Here is a 20153-nt window from a genome sequence, read left to right on the forward strand (position 1 = left end):
TTTTTATATTTGGACTTTTGCTAAAAAAAGATTTACCACCTGCATTAAGGGGTACTTTTGTATGTACACTGGGTCACAGGCAGGGCCTTTCTAAACATCTCTGACAACCATAAAAGACACACTTACCTCTGCCCCCACATCTGTCTGTCTGATCGAAGCATAGAGACTTAAAGGGTTTTACGTTGCTCTTTGGAATAGACTCGTGCCACATTTTAGCAATTGATCTTTGTGATTACAACTGAAGAAAACTGAAGGCAAGTTATAATCAACTGTAATTATTTGTGTTCACACTGTAGTGGCGTGTCTTTACCTACGCTTTGTCCTCAGTTGTTCTGGTATCACGATAAAAATGTGTATGAAATATGAAACTCATGGGGGAATGTCTACTAGATGAAGCATTCATTGCTGCTTTGTGGGTAATGAATGACCTGTGACCTGTGGCTCTTCTGTTGTAGGATCATTGAGCCGGAGGCTTTGAAACAGGGGAATATGAGTTCTCTTGGATTCACCAGCAAAGAACAGAGGAATCTGGGTTTACTGGTTCACTTGATGACTACAAATCCCAAGATCCTCTATGCCCCCATTGGCTCTCAGATGGATAAAGTAATTCAGAAGGCAAGTAGGCTGGTGTATGAGCAGCGCTGTTAGCATCATCCTCAGAAGAAGTTGTGCTCAATGCTGAGGTTAAAGGAAACTGCTCCAATGCAGCACAGAATGAGAAGGATTCACTTGTGTCATGTTACTTCATTGGGCCGAACACTTACACGTTAGTTTATTTAGACCCTGTTCTACATAGACTGTCCTGCATCCCCAAATACAAATCAGAGCATCACGTTTCCATTACTCCACTGCTGAAAATAGTTCCCGAATTTCTTCCTGCTTGAGAAATGTTGTTAAAATCTACAGTGGCCTGCTGTTAATCAAATTCAATATTTTCAGCTTTTTTAAAGATTCAGTTCAGTTTGAACCAATTGACTGAGAGCCAGATTGCAGTATAATTAGACATTAGCAGATAGATTAACACATTGTTGTTGATTTTTTTGTTGTTGGGATTTGTTCACAATAAACATAAATAAAAAGTAGAAGATTTTTGCTTTAAAATCTCTTCTGTTTTAATTTATATATATATATATATATATATATATATATATATATATATATATATATATATATATATATATATATATATATATATATATATAGTCTGTGCCATATTAAAGCAATAAGGTACGAGAGGCTGTACTTTATCTTCAATAATGTAATAGTTTGAGGGTGTATTCAGGCAACCCTCAAACTGTTACATTATTGAAGATAAAGTACTGCCTCAAGTACCTTATTGCTTTCATAACACGGTTACCAGTGACATTATAAATAGTAGTTATATGATAATAGTTGCCTTTCAGCACAAAATAGTTGTAGCCACCAAACGTTGTGCATCACATTTCATCAGTCTAGAGACAAATAGTCCCCTACGTGCATGTAAACAGCATTGGGTCCCTCACCATCTCATTCACATCATAACGTCCACCTTAATGTCCGGCTGTGAAAGCTCACATTGCCTTAAAACAATCATTTGTGGGATTTCCGGTCTTTTTTCAGCGATCTCCACCGAGCTAAAAGCTAAAATGTCAACGTGTTACTGTGAGTGTGTAGTGATATAGAACAATGGGGTCAATGTGAACAGGTACTGTACATTACCGCAAAGCCTGTGACTCACTCACAACCAATCAGAACGGTGGATTTCATCTACCTGTGTAGATATATAAATAGTTTACTCTATATCACGCTGCATGTGCAGTTTCATTGGCAATGACAGATGCATGAAGAGTACTTCTATAATATATCATGTCAAATAATGGAGTGAAATGAGGGAATGGTTTCATCCATTATGTTCCATGCATCAGACCAACATGCAGGAGTCCCATGGAGCCAATGGATAACAGTGTCTCTCTCACATGTTGCTGCTGGCCTCTCTTAGCCATAACAATGGCACAAACATCCACTGATTATCTGTGGCTGAGCAGAGACAGAGAGATGGACGGGGGAGGGGGAGGAAAAAAAGAGTAAAACCATCCTGACAATTGGCAGCATTCATACAAAATGTAATGGAAAAATCACTTTCTGCACTTAGGCAAATGAGACTTTTGCATTCGTTGGCAACGTGACACACTACACCCACGTGTGGCTCAACATCTCTGCACAGCTCAGGACTTTTCTGGAGGAGGGCCGGCTGCACAACCACCTGGTGTGGCTCCAGCAGGTACACTCGGTACAGCACTGGTCATTGTTGAGTGCTATCAGAATGTGAAAAAAGTGCATATACAGAGCCTCCTCTTCTCCCTCCAGCTGTCATCAGAGCTTCAGCAGCACCCTGAGCTGTTAAATGGCACAGACAGTGAGCTGGTGCAGGGTCTGATGGAGGGTAACTACAGCCTTCCAAACATCTCCACCCTGCTGGGACAGCTGGACACCATTGACAATGCTGCTTGTGGCTGGACGCGCTTCATGGCTAAGGTTGGTCGAGTGTAGAAAGGTGCATGAGTCAGCTATGTCACATGACCTCCAGGTGCTGCTGCTAAGAGTTCATGAACAGTAAGTGAGCGACCAAGCACAGAAAACAAAATAACTCAAAGTTATCAATTATTGAAACTTCCTGTGGCTGTATGACATCATCACCTTTCCCTTTGCACTTAGCAGTAGTTTGTGATGAATGTCTTTGCTCCGTGCCTCCAGGTCAGTGTGGATGTCTTTAGAGGCTTTCCTGACGAGGACAGCATCGTGAACTACACCCTGAACCAGGCCTACCGGGACAACGTGTCTGTGTTTGCCAGTGAGTCGGCCCTCCACGAACATGCTACCTCGTCCAAGAGCAACAAGTGCTGCCTGAAATGTGGAGCAGACATATTTAGCTTTTTTAAATTAAACTTTAAATCAAATACTCTGGTATATGTATATACACATAATTATCTATATATATACAGTATAATACCAAATATACAACACTAGCATACATTGTTTTTGAGGTACTGTTCTGATGGATGACACCCCCCAGTACGAGGGAAGGGACCGATCTTTCTGTCCCTCCTCAGGTCCTGGAGTGGTCCAATCATTTACCCCTAACACCCGGACAGGACAGCAGGCTGCAAACAAGAATTTTGGACCTAATATATGTTCCTTGTGTTTTAGGTGTGATTGTCCAGACTAACAAAGATGGCTCCCTGCCACCTCATGTTCTCTACAAAATTAGACAAAACTCCAGCTTTACAGAGAAGACCAACGAGATCAGACGGGCCTACTGGCGTCCCGGGCCCAACACCGGGGGGAAATTCTACTTCCTCTACGGTTTTGTATGGATCCAAGGTAAGTGACGCAATTCTTAGTGGGTGCTAGATCATTATTGCTGATAGCAGCTTGAACATGGATTTGATGCAATATTGACATGTGAGATTATGAAAATAGAATGTTGTATCAAGTTGACACAACATCAAACTGTCCTATTCACCTTAAAGTGTAAAAGAGCGTTAGTGATAAAAAAACTCAACGGCCTTTGTACATTTGGAAGGGGGGGTGGGGTGACAGGAGTCAGCGTGGAGCTGACCTCCCAGGGCAGCAGGGTTCTCCAGCTCCTCCCACAGTTCAGACATGCACCTCAAGTGAGTGTGGCTCCCCTCCACAACCCTAGAGTGGTTAGGGAGTCACACACCATAGATGGATCAAAGGAGGAGGAGTGAGAACTGAAGGAGTGGAGTGAACTTGGACTTTGTTTTAGGTGTCACATACTTAGACTTCGTTCGGCTGTCCCTTTATGGAAGCTCAGCCTTTTCCATCTCGGTAGTCATAGTAACTCTCAAGGACACTTTACCTTGTGGTTAAAGGTCAACTCGATTGACCCTTTGACTTTACATTACATTACATTACATGTCATTTAGCTGACGCTTTTATCCAAAGCGACGTACAATAAGTGACTTCAGACGGAGGACTTTTTCAAAGTGGAAGAGAGTGATAAAAGGAAGATCCGTTAAACAAATTCTCTCTAAAAGATTGTTTTACAAAGCATTTGTATTCTTTTCATGTGTATTATTTATTCCAAAAAAGTAATATTGAGGAGCATATTAATGAAAGTTGAATACCTTCGTCACAGCATTAACTATCTGTGCAGCATTAATAGTACCTACGATAGAACAGGATGAAGTACATTCCTTGAATGTTTCAGCCTCACTGTAGTGAAGGTCACTGGTCTTATGCAACAAATGGAGTCAAGTTGCTGGAATAGATGATGTCATCTCTGCACTTTGCTGAGCAATCACACACACACCCAACTAACACAAGAAGCAATCTGCCCCCCCCCAGACATTCATTAGTAGTTTCAAATTAATTATACATATTTTAAAAAGATAATGCAAAGGAGGGGCTCTCTCTACCAACTTCAATATACTTCTGTCACAAAGAGTGAGGAGCACTTTGGAATAACAATAACTCCAAATCAAAATGCCTAGGACAAATACAAGGACCAGGAACTCACAAACGAACTCTTCAGGAAAGACATTAAATGACATGACCAGGGACAAAAGACACATGGCTCAAGTACACTGGGAAGGTGCAGGTGATTGGACAAAGGTGGAAACAATCAGGGACACGGGAGCCAATCACAGGGGATGACAGGACAAGGCAGGAAGGGAAGCTACCCCAGGGACATAAGAGACAGGAAACTACAAAACAAAACAAGAAACAAACCCTCAACTTTTGTACAAAGGGAGAAAATGGGTTATTTTAACAAATAAAAACATTCAGGATTCAGGAAACAGGACTGTGAAGAGTTTAAGGAAGAGGAGCAGAAAAGCAGGCTAGGTGTTTAGTAGCATCAGTTAGTCTCTCTGTGTCTCCAGATATGATTGAGAGAGCCATCATCAACACGTTTGTGGGCCACGATGTGGTGGAGCCCGGTAACTACGTCCAGATGTTCCCCTACCCATGTTACACCAGAGACGAGTAAGAATCCCCTTCTGTCGCTGGTTGCCTCGTTAAGGTCATAATCCGGAGATTTCTAAATGTTTCAATAGCTTTCTTTTTGTCTGATGTCATACAGCACAAAGTACTGCACGTTTATACTTTTTTAGAAATGTGCAATGCATTATGGTCTGAAGTGATTGTGTGTATTTGATGATGATACCCTGACACGGTGTGTTTTCCAGTTTTCTGTTTGTGATTGAGCACATGATGCCTCTGTGCATGGTGATCTCCTGGGTTTACTCCGTAGCCATGATGATTCAGCACATTGTGGCTGAGAAGGAGCACCGGCTCAAAGAGGTGAGCCTGTAGGATAATATATCTTTCACCACATCCTCTGGTTACATGTCCGCCTGATGTAGGGTTGCCAACCGTCCCGTATTACCCGGGGCATCCCGAATTATGGGCATTATTATAAATTATGATTTGTCCCGTCCGGGACAGCTCCAGTCCCGATTTCCAATCACAGCCTCCTAAGTCAATGACGCGCAAAAAAACTCCCAGTTGTTGTTAACGCATCAGACCAGTGTGTGCCCGGGTGGCCAGAGCGGAGCAGTGAGGTGAGAGCTGTCCTATCTGTTAAAATGAGCAGTGAGGCTGGCGCTGCAAAGAAAAAGAGATTTCGCAAGGCAGTTTTTTATTACGATAGTTCATCCCACTGGATCTGTGATGGGACTTTTATTTATAAAAGAGCTTTCCTTCTCGAAGTGATATATATATATATATATATCACTTCGAGAAGGAAAGCTTTATATATATATATATATCAGACGGGTGGGCGATGAGGCAAGTAGCAAAGACATAACATAATTGCGGTAATGACGACAACACCAAGGATGAAGGATCCCGCTTGGGAAGCCCGGCAGATGAATTCGCTAGGTGTTATATCTGGTTTCACCTTTGAACACATAGAGTTCCTCCAATGGGCCTATTCCTTTATCTAGGAGCAATGGAAAAGCCCTGCAGCAGTCCTTTAAATCCCATTATTTTCGATCAGACTCACTACCTGAATGACCAAACCCCCAGTAGTGCAGGGCAGTAGAACACACTAAGCACCATCCCGCCCTCTCAGGTGATGAAGATGATGGGTCTGAACAACGCCGTCCACTGGGTGGCCTGGTTCATCACCGGCTTCGTTCAGCTCTCCATTTCGGTCACCGCGCTGACGGCCATCTTGAAGTACGGCAGGGTGCTGCTCCACAGTGACCCCTTCATCATCTGGCTCTTCCTCACCATCTACGCCGTGGCCACCATCATGTTCTGGTGAGACCTCTTGTTCCATTAAATGCTCTTTGAATAACACTCCCCCGCATGCTGCGGTTTTCACAGCTGATCCTCTGCACGTGTGCATACACATGCACAGTGTAAATATCAATGGGACAGGGTGAAGGGAAAATTATAGAACACAGGTGTGTCAACACTGTAGTACAGTTAATAAAAAAGTATTTTTGGTGGGCAAAGCCATTTCATTATTATGACATGTCAATTATTAATAAAATGAATATTCTTTTAACTTTTTATTTTTATTTTGTTTCATCACAGTCTATTGTATTTCGGTTGTGGCAACCGGGGGGAGGGAGGCCAGATTCAGGTGTTAAAACAGGAGGCTCGAAGGTAGTAATTATATAACAAAAAGGGTCCTTTTTAATAACAAGGTCAAAATAACAGCCGCTTTATCACCCTTTATCACCTCCCCCAATCGGAGAGTGGAGATCCGCCTCCTGCGCTTGGTTCCGCCTCCTGCGTTTGGTTCCTCCCCAATGTTAATGAATAAATGTATACACTGTAAGTGTAGGACATTAAATATGTTTGTGTGTGTTTTAAACTACCCTAAGGTCACCATTCCAATCCTACGACTAAATGAGTATGTGTAACTTTCCTTTGTTTTCCAGTTTTTTGGTGTCAGTAATCTATTCTAAAGCCAAGCTGGCTTCAGCTTGTGGAGGAATCATCTACTTCCTCAGCTACGTACCCTACATGTATGTGGCCATTAGGGAGGAGGTGGCCCATGATAAGATCACTGCCTTTGAAAAGTGCATCGCTGTAAGGCCCTGTCTATTTTTTCCACCTTTTGGTTTGAATCTAACTAACTTTGCTTAGTGTGTTGTTGCTGTGAGGAATAGTCCAGGTGATACTTCTCTGACCCCCCCCCCCAGTCTCTAATGTCCACCACAGCATTCGGCCTGGGCTCCAAGTACTTTGCGCTGTACGAGGTGGCAGGTGTTGGCATCCAGTGGAGGACTATCAGCCAGTCCCCGGTAGAAGGCGATGACTTTAACCTGGGTCTGTCCATGATGATGCTGATAATCGACGCCGGTGTGTACGGGGTGCTCACTTGGTACATAGAGGCTGTGCATCCAGGTAGACAACCATTGTCCAAGTCCTCCCCCAGCAAATCTGTAAGATGGATCAAATTAAAAAGGGTTTTCCCTCTCTTATAGGAATGTATGGGCTTCCCCGTCCTTGGTACTTCCCTTTGCAAAGGTCCTACTGGTCAGGAAGTGGGCGTGTCGAGACCTGGGATTGGCCGTGGTGTGGAGGCGGGGCTGCCAGGCTCAGTGTGATGGAGGAAGACCAGGCTTGTGCCATGGACCAGCGGAGATCTGGTACAGACAAATACTTATTTCATGTTCTCTAGATATGATATGATCAACACTATTGTGACTTTTATGTAACTTATGTCAACAATTCTATATATTTAATATGTATAATAATCTCCATGAGTTTAAGGATTAACATTGTGATGCTACAAAATTGACGAGTTACCTTTAGGAACCGAGTCCTTGTTACTTTGGATAAATAACAACGCATTATGAATCGATTTTCTAGGGATTTAATTTTTTGTAAAAATTAGTCCTGACAAAAAAGTTAACAGTAGTCTGTGCACCAATAATCGAATCAGACCTATATGCACAAAGAGACGCCGCTAGAATTCGTGTGAATCCATGTTTCCATATTAGAATTTTGTACATTATTTTCTAGCTGTCATTATCAAAGGTCATAAATATTGATTACGGGTGACTCCGGGTCCAAGGGGACTGACCATTTTGAATGTAAATATGATAATAATCTTGTGTCCTGAGTTGCAGTACACTGACTGCAGCACAGTTACTCTAAAAGTCACATTTCAACAGAAAGCTGGAGGCCAGCAGATACAGTCCATGGTTAGGGGAGTGAGTGCAAAGAAGACGCAGTGAAATGAGGGGTTTTGCTGAAGGGCTCATTGCTGCTTTAGTGCACAGTAACGGCTAAAGGGTTTCCTGGCAATAGCTTGAAGAAAAGCCCCGTCTTCCTGCACCACTTGTCGCTGTGTCTTTTGTCGTCGGCCCAGAGGAGATGCGCGGCATAGAGGAGGAGCCGAGCCACCTGCCGTTGGTGGTTTGTATCGACAAACTGACCAAGGTGTACAAGACCGGCAGTAAACTGGCCCTCAACAAACTGAGCCTCAACCTGCACGAGAACCAGGTAGTTTCCTTCCTGGGACACAACGGCGCTGGCAAGACCACAACCATGTGAGGGGGACCACTTTGTGTGTGTGTGTGTGTGCTTTTGCATGAGCATGTGTGTGATTACAAAAGTCACCACTGGAGATGATTGTTCAATGCAAATACTGGTTATAAATACATATATTGTAAGGTGTTGTGCCCTTTTAACTGTGTTCACTTATGTTGGACGCTCCAGTGAAAAATATGTTGAGGGGAACAACGTAGAAATTGTTTGACGGCTGCTACTTCTACCGACTTCCCACACGTCATAGGTCCATCCTGACCGGCTTGTTCCCGCCCACCTCTGGCTCTGCCACCATATATGGTCACGACATACGCACGGAGATGGAGCGGATTCGACAGAACCTGGGAATGTGTCCCCAGCACAATGTCCTCTTTGACAAGCTGAGTGTGGAGGAGCACCTGTGGTTCTACTCCAGGCTCAAAGGCATGGCGGAAGAAGACATACGCAAGGAGATGGACAAGTGAGTTCTGTTCATGCGAGACAAATTAAACATTACAAGGAAAGACGATCCATTCAAATAGGCAAGTGTGCAATGACAAATACAAACAAAATACTACCAGACACAATATAATATAAAACATAATATAAAAAAGTACCCTCTTTGAATATAACTATGTTGCAAAAAAGATTAATTGAGATTAAGATGAATAAGTGAATGAAAATATTTCTGTTAAACAGAAGAACTGGGAGTAGCACAGTGATGGAATATGGAATGAATCTATTGTTCCACTGATATGATTAGTACTGTTTAAATGTACCTTAAGTTCATGGCACGGCACGCAGATGTTTGGATGTTGTATTTATTCATCTTGGCTTCTCTGTTATTGTGTTTAGTCCTTCTGTTGTAGATCCTGTAGGACTGTAGTTATAATCCCTGATATGGATGTTGTTGCTTTGCTCCATGTCCAGGATGATCGTTGACCTGGAGTTGTCCAACAAACGCCACAGCCTGGTGCAGACTTTGTCTGGCGGGATGAAGAGGAAGCTCTCCGTGGCCATTGCCTTCGTCGGGGGCTCCAGGGCCGTCATCCTGGACGAGCCCACAGCGGGGGTCGACCCCTACGCTCGCAGGGCCATCTGGGACCTCATCCTTAAGTACAAACAGGGTGAGTGAGAACTGGTCAGAGGACATCTAGTGCTTGCCCCATTTCTGAGGAGGATGGTGAACGCGTGACCATGTAGAGACAGACAGGACATGCTGTCATATAAGGAGATGCTTAAATGCCACACGATATTTGGTCTGTTTAGTAAAGAAACCAGGTAAAGTCTCGTCCTGTAGGGAAGGTAACTTCTGCCGCAAACTAAAGACACACCTCTTAAGACTATTCCTCGAATGTCACATAGCGACTGTCCCGATCATGACTAGTGGGACTTTGTATCGAAAAGGAGTAAAGTCGACACGTTCCTCTGGTGTCTTAGGGGACACTGACCGCGGTGTCCTGGATGGAAGTCCTGTGTTTGTTTGACCCATCCATCCATAAAAGGACTGCTCACTAACTCCCCAAGTATCTTTTGATATCGGGTCACCTGCTCTGTTGCACAAAGCTGGCATTAGTTGTTGCACAAACTTCCACATCCAATTTATGCAGAAACATACATACTCGGTATCTGCATTATCAAAGGGTATCATGCTAATGTCAATAGGAAATGTAGCATCAGCGTTGGTGATTGCAGCACAAACCACGTGCCGTACATTGAAGTATATGTTGTACCTCTGCCCTAGGTCGTACAATACTGCTGTCCACCCACCACATGGACGAAGCAGACCTTCTGGGAGATCGCATCGCTATCATCTCACACGGAAAACTCAAGTGCTGCGGCTCGCCGCTCTTCCTGAAGAGCACCTACGGAGACGGGTACAAGCTGACGCTAGTGAAAAAGCAGAGTGAAGGCAGAGGTGAGTGTGCTTTCTGTTCGGTTCTAAACTGACCCAATTTCAACCCCTTTTTAGTCCATTTCAGCATCAAAAACAAATGTTATGTATCTCCCAGTATACTGTACTGAAAAAGGAATTATCTAAACGAATGAACATTTGATAATTGCCTCGATATGATCCTAATATGTAACATTTGTAACCCTATTTGAGTAAGGATACTTGGAAACACCTGCTGGATGTGACCAGGCTGTATTTGTTAGTTAAGGCAGAAAAGCCCATTCTCAGTGGTCTGTTCCTATTCTAGCCTGATCTAGTCTTATTCCACACAGACGTGGTCCTACTCAGGAATCAGGAATCGTTTATTGCCATCATATGTCATACATACATGGAATTTGACTTGGCGGTTGGTGCATGACGGCAGACAGTACAACAATGGACAACAAACAATAGAGTGCAGAAATAAGATAAAAATATAATAAAATATAGTGAAATATATGTTATGGGTTAGGAATCTAAAGCTACGGGTTAGTTAAGTTAAAAAATAAAAAAAGATAAAGTGCACCAGCTAACAGAAAGTGACAAGTGAAAGAGTTAGTCAGGGGGGGGGCCGGGCTCTGTTGATGAGCCTGACTGCCGATGGGAAGAAACTGTTAGTGTGGCAGGATGAAGTCCTGGAGAGACAGCAGATTGCAGTCAATCACCCTCTCTGCAGAGCGGATGACATGCTGCAGCCTGCCCTTGTCCTTGGCTGTGGCTGCAGCGTACCACACGGTGATGGAGGAGTGTTCATTTTGTTGACGAAAACTATGATGAAAAATATTCATTAACGACCTTTTCCCATGACTAAGGCGAGACGAAAACTGATCTTAAAAAATAAAAACTATGATTAAATCAATGCTAACTTTCGTTAACGAGACAACATTTTTTTCTTTCTTTTTATTTTTTTTCGCGTGCACCAAACAGACATGGGCAATGGACAATGGACATGGCGGTTATTAACGTGACATAATGACCCAGATCACTCGGTCACTGTGGGGGCAGCGGAGGTTCTTGTCACTGACACGGACCACAACGACTATTTAACGCTTCGGTGACTGTGCGCTTCCTTGGTTTAGCTGCGCTGTCTCAGTTGATAGAACTGCACAGAACAGGTGGAGGAAAATCATGAAACCAAAAAATAAAGAGGAAAGGAAGATAAAGAAAAGATTGTTCAATAAAAAGTGGGGGTCCAGTTGAGAATGGCTGGTTCATGATCCGGCCCAATAAATAATGCATTGCACCGATTGTAGGAGGTTAATGGGTCTCTTTTGTTGGGACAAGCAATATCACAGTGGTGGCAAATAAATGCTTTGCTATTTGTTAAAAGCCAAATCCTTTTATGTAATGATTTTTCACATGTCATTTATATTATCTCACACAAACACTTCATCCATTTGTTCCTGGCCTCTCTGTCAAATTTTGTGTGTTTGCACTTATTCATTCAGAATAATTACTGCAAGAAAATTGCTGGATGTTTATCCTGGATGGACGTTAGAAAAGCCTTCTTTACTTTAAAAATGATGTGATCGATTTAAAATGACAATGAGAAGGGTTAAAAGTGTTACAGTTGTGTTGTATTGTTATTGAGGAAACAATTTGCTGTATGTGAATACATTTGGTTGTACTTGAGGTTGTGTGGTGAATGTTACCACCTCACCTCCTCACTCAAGGTGACAATGTGCCTACAACCTCTTCTCAACCCACTTCTACTGTGCTTTTTATTGAAGGCACCATGATTTCTGTGCCTTTTTCTTACCTGTCTCGTAATTTCCTGAGCCTCATTATTCCATCCATCACGTTGTGCGCTTTCCTTTCATCCTGCAGGACAGGGCAGCCAGCTGCAGCCTCCTTCGTCTCTGTCTCCAGCCTCATCTCTGTCCCCTTGCTCAGAGGCTCGGGTCACCCAGTTTATTCGCCAGTTTGTGGCGTCGTGTCTTCTGGTGTCGGACACCAACACTGAGTTGTCCTACGTCCTTCCCTCTGAGGCTGTCAAGAAGGGCTGCTTCGAGAGGCTGTTCAAGGTACCTCATCATGGGATGAACAGACAGAAGTCATTCACAAACTGGCACATTCACTTTCTCCATCACTAGAGAGTGTGGTTGGGGGATGTAGAAGATTTGCAACAGGAGGACTCAACTGCAGAGCAGGTTTTAAACAAAATTACTTTTTAAGAACTAAGATGCAAAATGCCTCAGAGCAAGCAGGAAACAGGGACATCCAAGCCCAGCATCAGGGGTACGACGAAACCAAAAGCACGAACAGACCGACGACCAGAGAGACACACATGGTTTAAATACACTGGGGGGTGAAGGGGATTGGACACAAGGGGAAACAAGCAGGGACAGGGCAGGCAATCACACCAGGGCAGGAAGTGATGTTAACCAGGGACACAAGGCAGGAAACTACCAAATAAAACAGGAACAACACAAACGTCATGAGAACAATAACTTTGAAATAATACCAGTGGGAAGTGGCCAAAACAATCTGTTGACAACAACATACAAAAGTGATTAAATAATACTATATTATTGAAGTATTGTAAAGCATAAAGCTAATCCTATACCAGACACTCCTGCTTTGTGATTGTGCTTCGTGAACAATCACAAACACAATCTATGGATATTATTGGTAATGAATAAGAATAAGAGTCAAATGCACATTGCCACATAACCGTCAGGTGGATGGCCAACATCCCCCCGCCCCTCCCCTGTAGGGATGGAGGGGACAGCAAGCACAAAGTTTAAGCATAAATGGATGCTTCATTCATCCCAAGGATCCCCAGGGAGCACCCTGGGAGAGAATCAGAACTGATGACTCCAACTCTGCCTCTGATTGAACATAAACCCTTCGGGGCATGCTTAGGGCTAAGTTAGTCAAGCTAACCGGCGCTAAGAACTAGACGGGACCTGGCCACCTGGTCCAAACAACAGGACATTTCCACATGTTATTTCATCAATAATCTCACTGTCCTCCCCCGCTGTGGAGACCTCTCCAGCCCCAGTAAAGCCTTCTTAGTATCTATCTAAGCAGTAGGCAATATTATGTCAATTATCTTATAGATAAAGAATATTTACACCCTCGACATACACAAATGAATAGGAAAATGCTAAATATTAAAAAATGATACTACTACTAATAATACTAGATCTTATTAATATTGTGAATAGAACTGTGTGTGATAAATAGGTCCAAGATAAACTCTCTAATCTCTAATCCAGAGGCTCCACCGTGGCTGGACAGTCGTAGTAAAAACATTATCAAATCAATATAATTAGAATTAGAATTTGAAAACTTTATTAATCTCCAGTGGAGAAACTCATTTGCCACAGACACTAGACCCAGTCACACAGAGCACAACAGACAAGGAACAAACCAAACCAGAAGCTGCCTTATTACACATGATGGACATCAAAAAGGTGCTAAACCTAAAGGTGCTGCTGGAATAAAAGAGCTTCTGAGTGGTTCAGTAGAACACTGTGTAGTGGATGGCCTATTAGTATATTTGATAACTTGATATGCTAAGCTAAGATGATGAGGCCCCTGGAGGTGATCGGGTCAAACCTGCCTGACTGATTGTTGTTCTGTAGCATTTTGTGATGCGACTTACAGGCCATGTTGCCATTGAACACACTGTGGAGTCCTTTGTGTTGTGTTCCTGCAGGCTTTGGAGCAGAGCTTGGACAGCCTGGCTCTGACCAGCTTTGGGGTAATGGACACCACCCTGGAGGAGGTTTTCCTCAAAGTGTCTGAGGAGGACCAGTCCCTGGAGAACAGTGACGCTGGTGAGACAATGTTTCTCTCATGTGTCTCCTGATAGCTCCACTCACCCACTTAAGGGTTTAGTTGCATCAATTAGTCATTTCTCAACAATAATAGATTCCTGCAAAGTGTGAACTGCCTGATTTAAAGCCCTGACTTTAGACCTAGATTGTAGAATCTTGTCCTTGTCTCTCTGTCCTTTGGCAGACATGAAGGGTTCCCCAGGGGGCAGCTCAGTGGGGTCAGGAGGGCTGGGGGCGCCACAGGGGGAGACGGGACCTTCAGTGGAGAGTGAGAAGCCGGAGGTGGAGCTGAGTAATCTGGTGAAGGGCTCCAGGCTGAGTCAGAGCCAGTCCTCCCTGAAATCCTCCTCGTCCATCGGCTCAGTGAGGGGGGATGAAGGGGGACTGTACGCAGACTTCTATGGAGATTACTGCCCACTCTTTGACAACGGCCAAGAGTCTGACTCTGCCAGCCTGAGGGGTAAGACCACAGGATGCCAGATGTGATCCGAGCCTCCAACCAGGGGTTGAGGCATCACATAATGTGTCCTTGCACTCAATGTACTAGAAGCGTCGGGGGAACTCACTTAATCAGCAATCTTCTTCATCATTGCCCTGAGGTTTCCTCCCGTGGTCACAACTCTCCACACTGTACTCCTCCTGGTTGAGGACTAACTTCAAACGTTTCTTCCTTTTTCTTCTGAGTATTATGCTCCTATTGGAAAACAACACAGCCGCACCAAATCCATGTTGTTTCCACTCATGAAGCAGATACAGGCTCAGGCCTGTGACCAACCAGGAGGAGGCAGAGAGTCCACTTCTACAAAATAATATATGTATAATGACCAAGATAACAATACACTGAACACAACAAAAAATAAGGAATATATCAGTGTTTTAGTGTGCTTTATTATGTGTATGTGTGGGGGAGGGGGGGGGCTCAGCTGTTGAGTGGATATTGGTGTTCAGACACTCTCTGAAGCTTTGGTGATGCTACAAGTGAGTGAACTAACTATAGATATAATTGAAAAGGAATGCATGGGCGATAATATGCAACTAAAGCCTTTACATAACAGTCATTACATTTTTATTCAAGTTACTTTTGAAGCACTGCACAGTTGTTAATTGCCCCCTGATGGCAATGGTCTGCACAGAACCCCATCATTCATTTGACCATTTTTCCCACCTCTTGACCTCCAGGGGACGCAGAGAACCCCCTGTGCCCAGAGCCAGAGGTCCTGGAGGGGCAGAGCAGCCTGAAGCTGGAGGGTTGGTGGTTAAAGCTGAGTCAGTTCCATGGCCTCATTGTCAAGAGGTTCCACTGTGCCAAGAGGAACACCAAGGGCCTCTTCTCTCAGATCCTCCTCCCCGCCTTCTTCGTCTGTGTGGCCATGACCGTGGCCTTATCCGTGCCGGAGATTGGTGAGATTTGACATTTGCATTCATGCGCTGCCTCTTTAGACCAACAGCATTGAATCAGTTGCTGCTAAGAGTGAATAAAAACCAACAGAGTCCCTGTGATCTCCTGCATTTACTTCTGTTTGACCTTTATCATTCTAAACCAGGACCCTTTACCCTTTGACCCTTTGTGTCTTAAGTTGAAAGTATCTCCAGATCCAGATCCAGGCTCTTGCTTAATGTACATATTCTGTTTTTATTTCTTACAGTGCTCTAACTAAGCATGCTCGGTGATCTTCATTGTTATTAGTCACAGGTTGGTGATCTTTCCGTCCATCACGTTTTCAGGAGATCTGCCACCGCTGATCTTGTCCCCTTCTCAGTACCATAACTACACCCAACCCAGAGGCAACTTCATCCCCTATGCCAACGAAGACCGACCCCAGTACTGGTAGGAGCCTGTCATTCACTGCGATAGGGTCACACGAACAGAGCTCACACCTGACAGCTTTGGAATAAACTGTCAGCATGGTCAGAGACGTGCTCACAATGACAATTCTGACATGCCGATGTGGTAAAAAAGAGTCAAATATTTGGTGTCTCAGTTTAATATAAACGTAAAAGCCATGCACAACCTGCACAGGGTTCTCCCCTAGTTTGTTTTTACCATGTGGGCTTTTACACCCAGATGACCCCCCGAAATCTTCCCATCCATCCATCTTCAAACCACTTATCATGCACACAGGGTCGCGGGGGGGCTGGAGTCTATCCCAGACAATTTCGGGCGGGAGACAGGGTACACCCTGGATCAGTCGCTAGCCAATCACAGGGCAAGAAACAAACTCACATCCATATACCTACGGGCAATTTAGAGTTCCCAATCAACCTAATCCCCAGAGCATGTCTTTGGACTGTGGGAGGAAGCCGGAGAACCAGAAAGAACCCACGCAGACACAGGGAGAACATGCAGACTCCACACAGAAAGACCACTGGTTGGAGTCGAACCCAGGACCTTAGCGAGGCGACAGTGCTAACCACAACACCACCGTGCCGCCCCCCCTCTAAATCTTTTGTTAGTTAAATCGATAATTATTATAAGTAGTAGGCTACACAGTGTCATGGATTAGAAGAAGAAGAAAAGAAAAGTGAACACAGCATGAATAAATTACATTTTGCAGTGTCCCCCCCCCCATCCCCTCTCAGGAGTAAGGTGTCCCCAGACGCCAGCCCACAGAAGATCATCAACACCCTCCGTTTGCCCTCGGGAGTGGGGGCCACCTGCGTCCTAAAAACCCCTTTCAACAGCACCCTGGACCAACTGGCCCAGACCCTCAACCCCAGCGCCAACAATTCCAAGACCCTGGCTGCCCGCTACTTTGTTTCAATGTGTCTGGACTCCTTCACCCAGGGAGTCCCTCTCTCCAACTTCGTCCCCCCACCTCCTTCCCCGGCGCCGTCCGACGACCCGGATCCTCGCTTTGAGGACGGACTGTGGAACTACACAGTGGCCCCTCCTACCACCGTCCACGGTGAGTCCATCACAACAGACTGCTTTCCGTCTTTGCAGCTAAACATTGATTTCCACAATCAACCCGGGATCCAACATTTCTAAACTGCTTTAAGAAAGGCCTTCTGTACTGTGAGGAGTCCTTTGTTGGCTGAGCCCGTGGTTTGTGACCGGTGTAAAGTGTAAACCAGATGTTAGTCTGTAACAGACCACCCCGGCAAAACAAAAGGTAAACGTATCCAAATATAAGCAAGCATTTCTGTTCCTGGCCTTCACGAGCACTACAGCTGCAATCACAGATATTCAACTCCCATTGCGTATTAGGCTTATTTGCATATTGTACAACTGTTCCGCTGTTTGCAATTGAACAGTTGAAATAGTTCAATAAATTAATATTCCCATTGTTGGCATCCAAACTCAACACAAAACTCTACTTTTATTTACCATGTGCTGATTCTGCCACCGAGGGGAAACGTGAAAAGGCTCTTTTGAGCTGAAGCCCACTGTTTTCTCTGTACTCAGAGCCTGTGACGTCACCGCCCACGCTCCCCCTGTCCATCCACGAGGCGGTGCGTTGTACCTGCTCCATGCAGGGGACGGGCTTCTCCTGCCCCAGTGGCGTGGGGGGACGCCCCCCCCTCACCAAGGTGGTTACAGGCGACATCCTGGTGGACATCACAGGCCGGAACGTCTCTGAGTATCTGCTCTTCACGTCAGACAGACTGCGCCTGCACAGGTGAGGCCTTTATTTATTTTGGGACATTGGCATCAATTCGATAAATAAAGGTTTGGAAGACACCTTCAGGAACAGGATGGCTCTTCTACATAACATGACTTTAAAAAAAACTGTGTCTTTAGTTAATAATAAATATTCCCATAGGTAGGATAAAACAACTGACCAATAGTTTGAACAAGATTAGATTATTGTTATATTCAGTCCTGTACACAAACAAAACATGGGCAATATGGCCGACATCTTTAATAGGGTGAACATCCCTTATCTGATGTTTGAGTACCATTGATGTAAAGGGGGGTCCCACCGGGGTCCCACTGGGTTCCTGGGTCTCCCCCTTGACGCGGGAGCCACTAGGAGTTATTCTAGCCTTGGCTCTTGCTGGGTTAGTTTGTCTCTCCTCCCTCTCAACTCTGCTTCCAGTAGTGCTTAAGAACTCCAGTAGTGAGGACAAAAAGCGTGCATCTGGTCTGCTGTTGCTACGGTAACAACTTTGAGTCTTGAGTAAATGGGAATTTCATAACTGACAGAAGCAATACATTACAAGGGAAATGCAATGTGAATAATATCATGTTTTGCGAAATAGAGAATCTCTAAAGTCACCTACAAAGCTGTTCTCTTCAAGTTACTCTTAACTCGTGGGTGTTACCTTTGTGCTGCAGCCGTATGTGATTGACATTTAAACGTAGCTCCTCCCACGTTGGTCACGGCAGCATTCCTCCGTGACGGCATTGGTCACCTGAAACCTTTGCCTGCTGACTGTCCGTCACTACTTTGACATTCAAATGAATGTCATTATATGAATAAACCTTTGGCATAAAGCGTCTTCATGTAAACATAATGTAGCAGACTGATCTGATAGCTAATACATTTGTTCTAATGGCTTTTTTCACTGACTTTGTTCTCAATAGATATGGTGGTTTAACAGTGGGGAACATCCAGAAATCCATCCCAGCATCCTTTGGGAGGAAGATCCCTCCAATGGTTCGCAAGATAGCAGTTCGCAGATCTGCTCAGGTAAGGTGGGCAGCGTCAAGTGGACTAGAAGCTGGTAAATGCAGTGTGAGCCACCTCTGATAGAGCATCGCCTGTGTGCAGGTTCTGTACAACAACAAAGGTTACCACAGCATGCCCACGTACCTGAACGTCCTGAACAACGCCATCCTGCGCGCCAACCTGCCCACGTCCAAGGGCAACCCTGCTGCCTACGGTAACCCTACATGGATGGAGCTGGAGGCTGCATGTGTCTCTGATAATCTGACGTGTTGTTCAGTACACCTGGTTCAGCAGGGCTTTGCTTCCTCTCATCTGCGTATAATTGCTTGTTACGTCATGTATTGTTTGTGTTTTACAGGTTTCACACTGACAAATCATCCAATGAACCGAACCAGTGCCAGCCTGTCTTTGGACTACTTGTAAGTTCCTCAGCAACGCTGACATTTCCTTGCTCAAAGTTGGAAGGACAGATTACAAGGCAGGGCTCATTTTGTGGTTTTGTCCTTTCCTTAGTTTATAGATGACGAAGGAAATAGCCATAGGATGAATTATTATGGATGTTTTTTGTTGGATTGTTTACATCTTAGTGTAAATGTCGTGTGATCTCTCCTATTTCCTCTTCCCTTTCCTTGTCTCATTTCCCCTTTCCTTTGCTCTACCCCTCTCTCTTTGCCCATCGCTCCTGTGCCTACCTCCAGACTCCAGGGTACAGATGTGGTGATTGCCATCTTCATCATTGTGGCGATGTCCTTTGTGCCGGCCAGCTTTGTGGTTTTTCTGGTCGCAGAGAAATCCACGAAGGCCAAACACCTTCAGTTTGTCAGCGGCTGTGACCCTGTCATCTACTGGCTGGCTAACTACATGTGGGACATGGTGAGGAGGGTCCAATGTGTGTGTGATCGATGCTGTGCATGTGAAGCAGCATACTGAACGTGGTCTCTGCATCATCTCCTCTCAGCTCAACTACCTGGTACCCGCCACGTGCTGTGTGATCATTCTGTTTGTGTTCGACCTGCCGGCCTACACCTCCCCAACCAACTTCCCCGCTGTCCTCTCCCTCTTTCTTCTCTACGGGTGAGACTTCATACACACACATTCTTCCCTCATGGTGGTCTCACACAGGCAGCAAACTGCAGGTCTAAAAAGTCAATCTGTGGTGGCCATCAGGGGGCGACTCCTCTTGTACCATAGAACAAAATTTCATTGAACATCTGCCCCTTCATTCTTGTATCCATACTAGTTAACAACAGCAGAAGACAGGTGACAGATGGGGGGAACAAGTTCGAGCTGCGCAGCACGTAGTCACATGGATGTGTGTGATTGTTA

At 44.7% G+C, this 20153-nt stretch overlaps 1 protein-coding gene across 1 annotated transcript in view; it reads left to right on the forward strand.

Annotated features, from left to right (window-relative positions):
- The window catches only part of abca2 (ATP-binding cassette, sub-family A (ABC1), member 2), a 58695-nt gene that overhangs the window by 30996 nt on the left and 7546 nt on the right, over positions 1-20153 (forward strand). The window contains exons 9-35 of the mRNA XM_037481869.2: positions 456-615; positions 2132-2260; positions 2347-2514; positions 2734-2830; positions 3187-3360; positions 4887-4989; positions 5193-5307; positions 6080-6270; positions 6900-7050; positions 7164-7368; positions 7449-7613; positions 8339-8519; positions 8765-8977; positions 9427-9623; positions 10241-10414; positions 12257-12453; positions 14094-14214; positions 14399-14674; positions 15394-15615; positions 15940-16042; positions 16795-17120; positions 17621-17834; positions 18743-18848; positions 18930-19041; positions 19186-19246; positions 19526-19700; positions 19786-19901. Of these exons, the coding sequence (XP_037337766.2) occupies positions 456-615; positions 2132-2260; positions 2347-2514; positions 2734-2830; positions 3187-3360; positions 4887-4989; positions 5193-5307; positions 6080-6270; positions 6900-7050; positions 7164-7368; positions 7449-7613; positions 8339-8519; positions 8765-8977; positions 9427-9623; positions 10241-10414; positions 12257-12453; positions 14094-14214; positions 14399-14674; positions 15394-15615; positions 15940-16042; positions 16795-17120; positions 17621-17834; positions 18743-18848; positions 18930-19041; positions 19186-19246; positions 19526-19700; positions 19786-19901 (4452 nt within the window). The remainder of the gene's footprint in view (positions 1-455; positions 616-2131; positions 2261-2346; positions 2515-2733; positions 2831-3186; positions 3361-4886; positions 4990-5192; positions 5308-6079; positions 6271-6899; positions 7051-7163; positions 7369-7448; positions 7614-8338; positions 8520-8764; positions 8978-9426; positions 9624-10240; positions 10415-12256; positions 12454-14093; positions 14215-14398; positions 14675-15393; positions 15616-15939; positions 16043-16794; positions 17121-17620; positions 17835-18742; positions 18849-18929; positions 19042-19185; positions 19247-19525; positions 19701-19785; positions 19902-20153) is intronic.

The sequence above is a fragment of the Pungitius pungitius genome, chromosome 5 (assembly GCF_949316345.1).
Source record: "Pungitius pungitius chromosome 5, fPunPun2.1, whole genome shotgun sequence".
In the NCBI taxonomy this organism is placed as follows: Eukaryota; Metazoa; Chordata; class Actinopteri; order Perciformes; family Gasterosteidae; genus Pungitius; species Pungitius pungitius.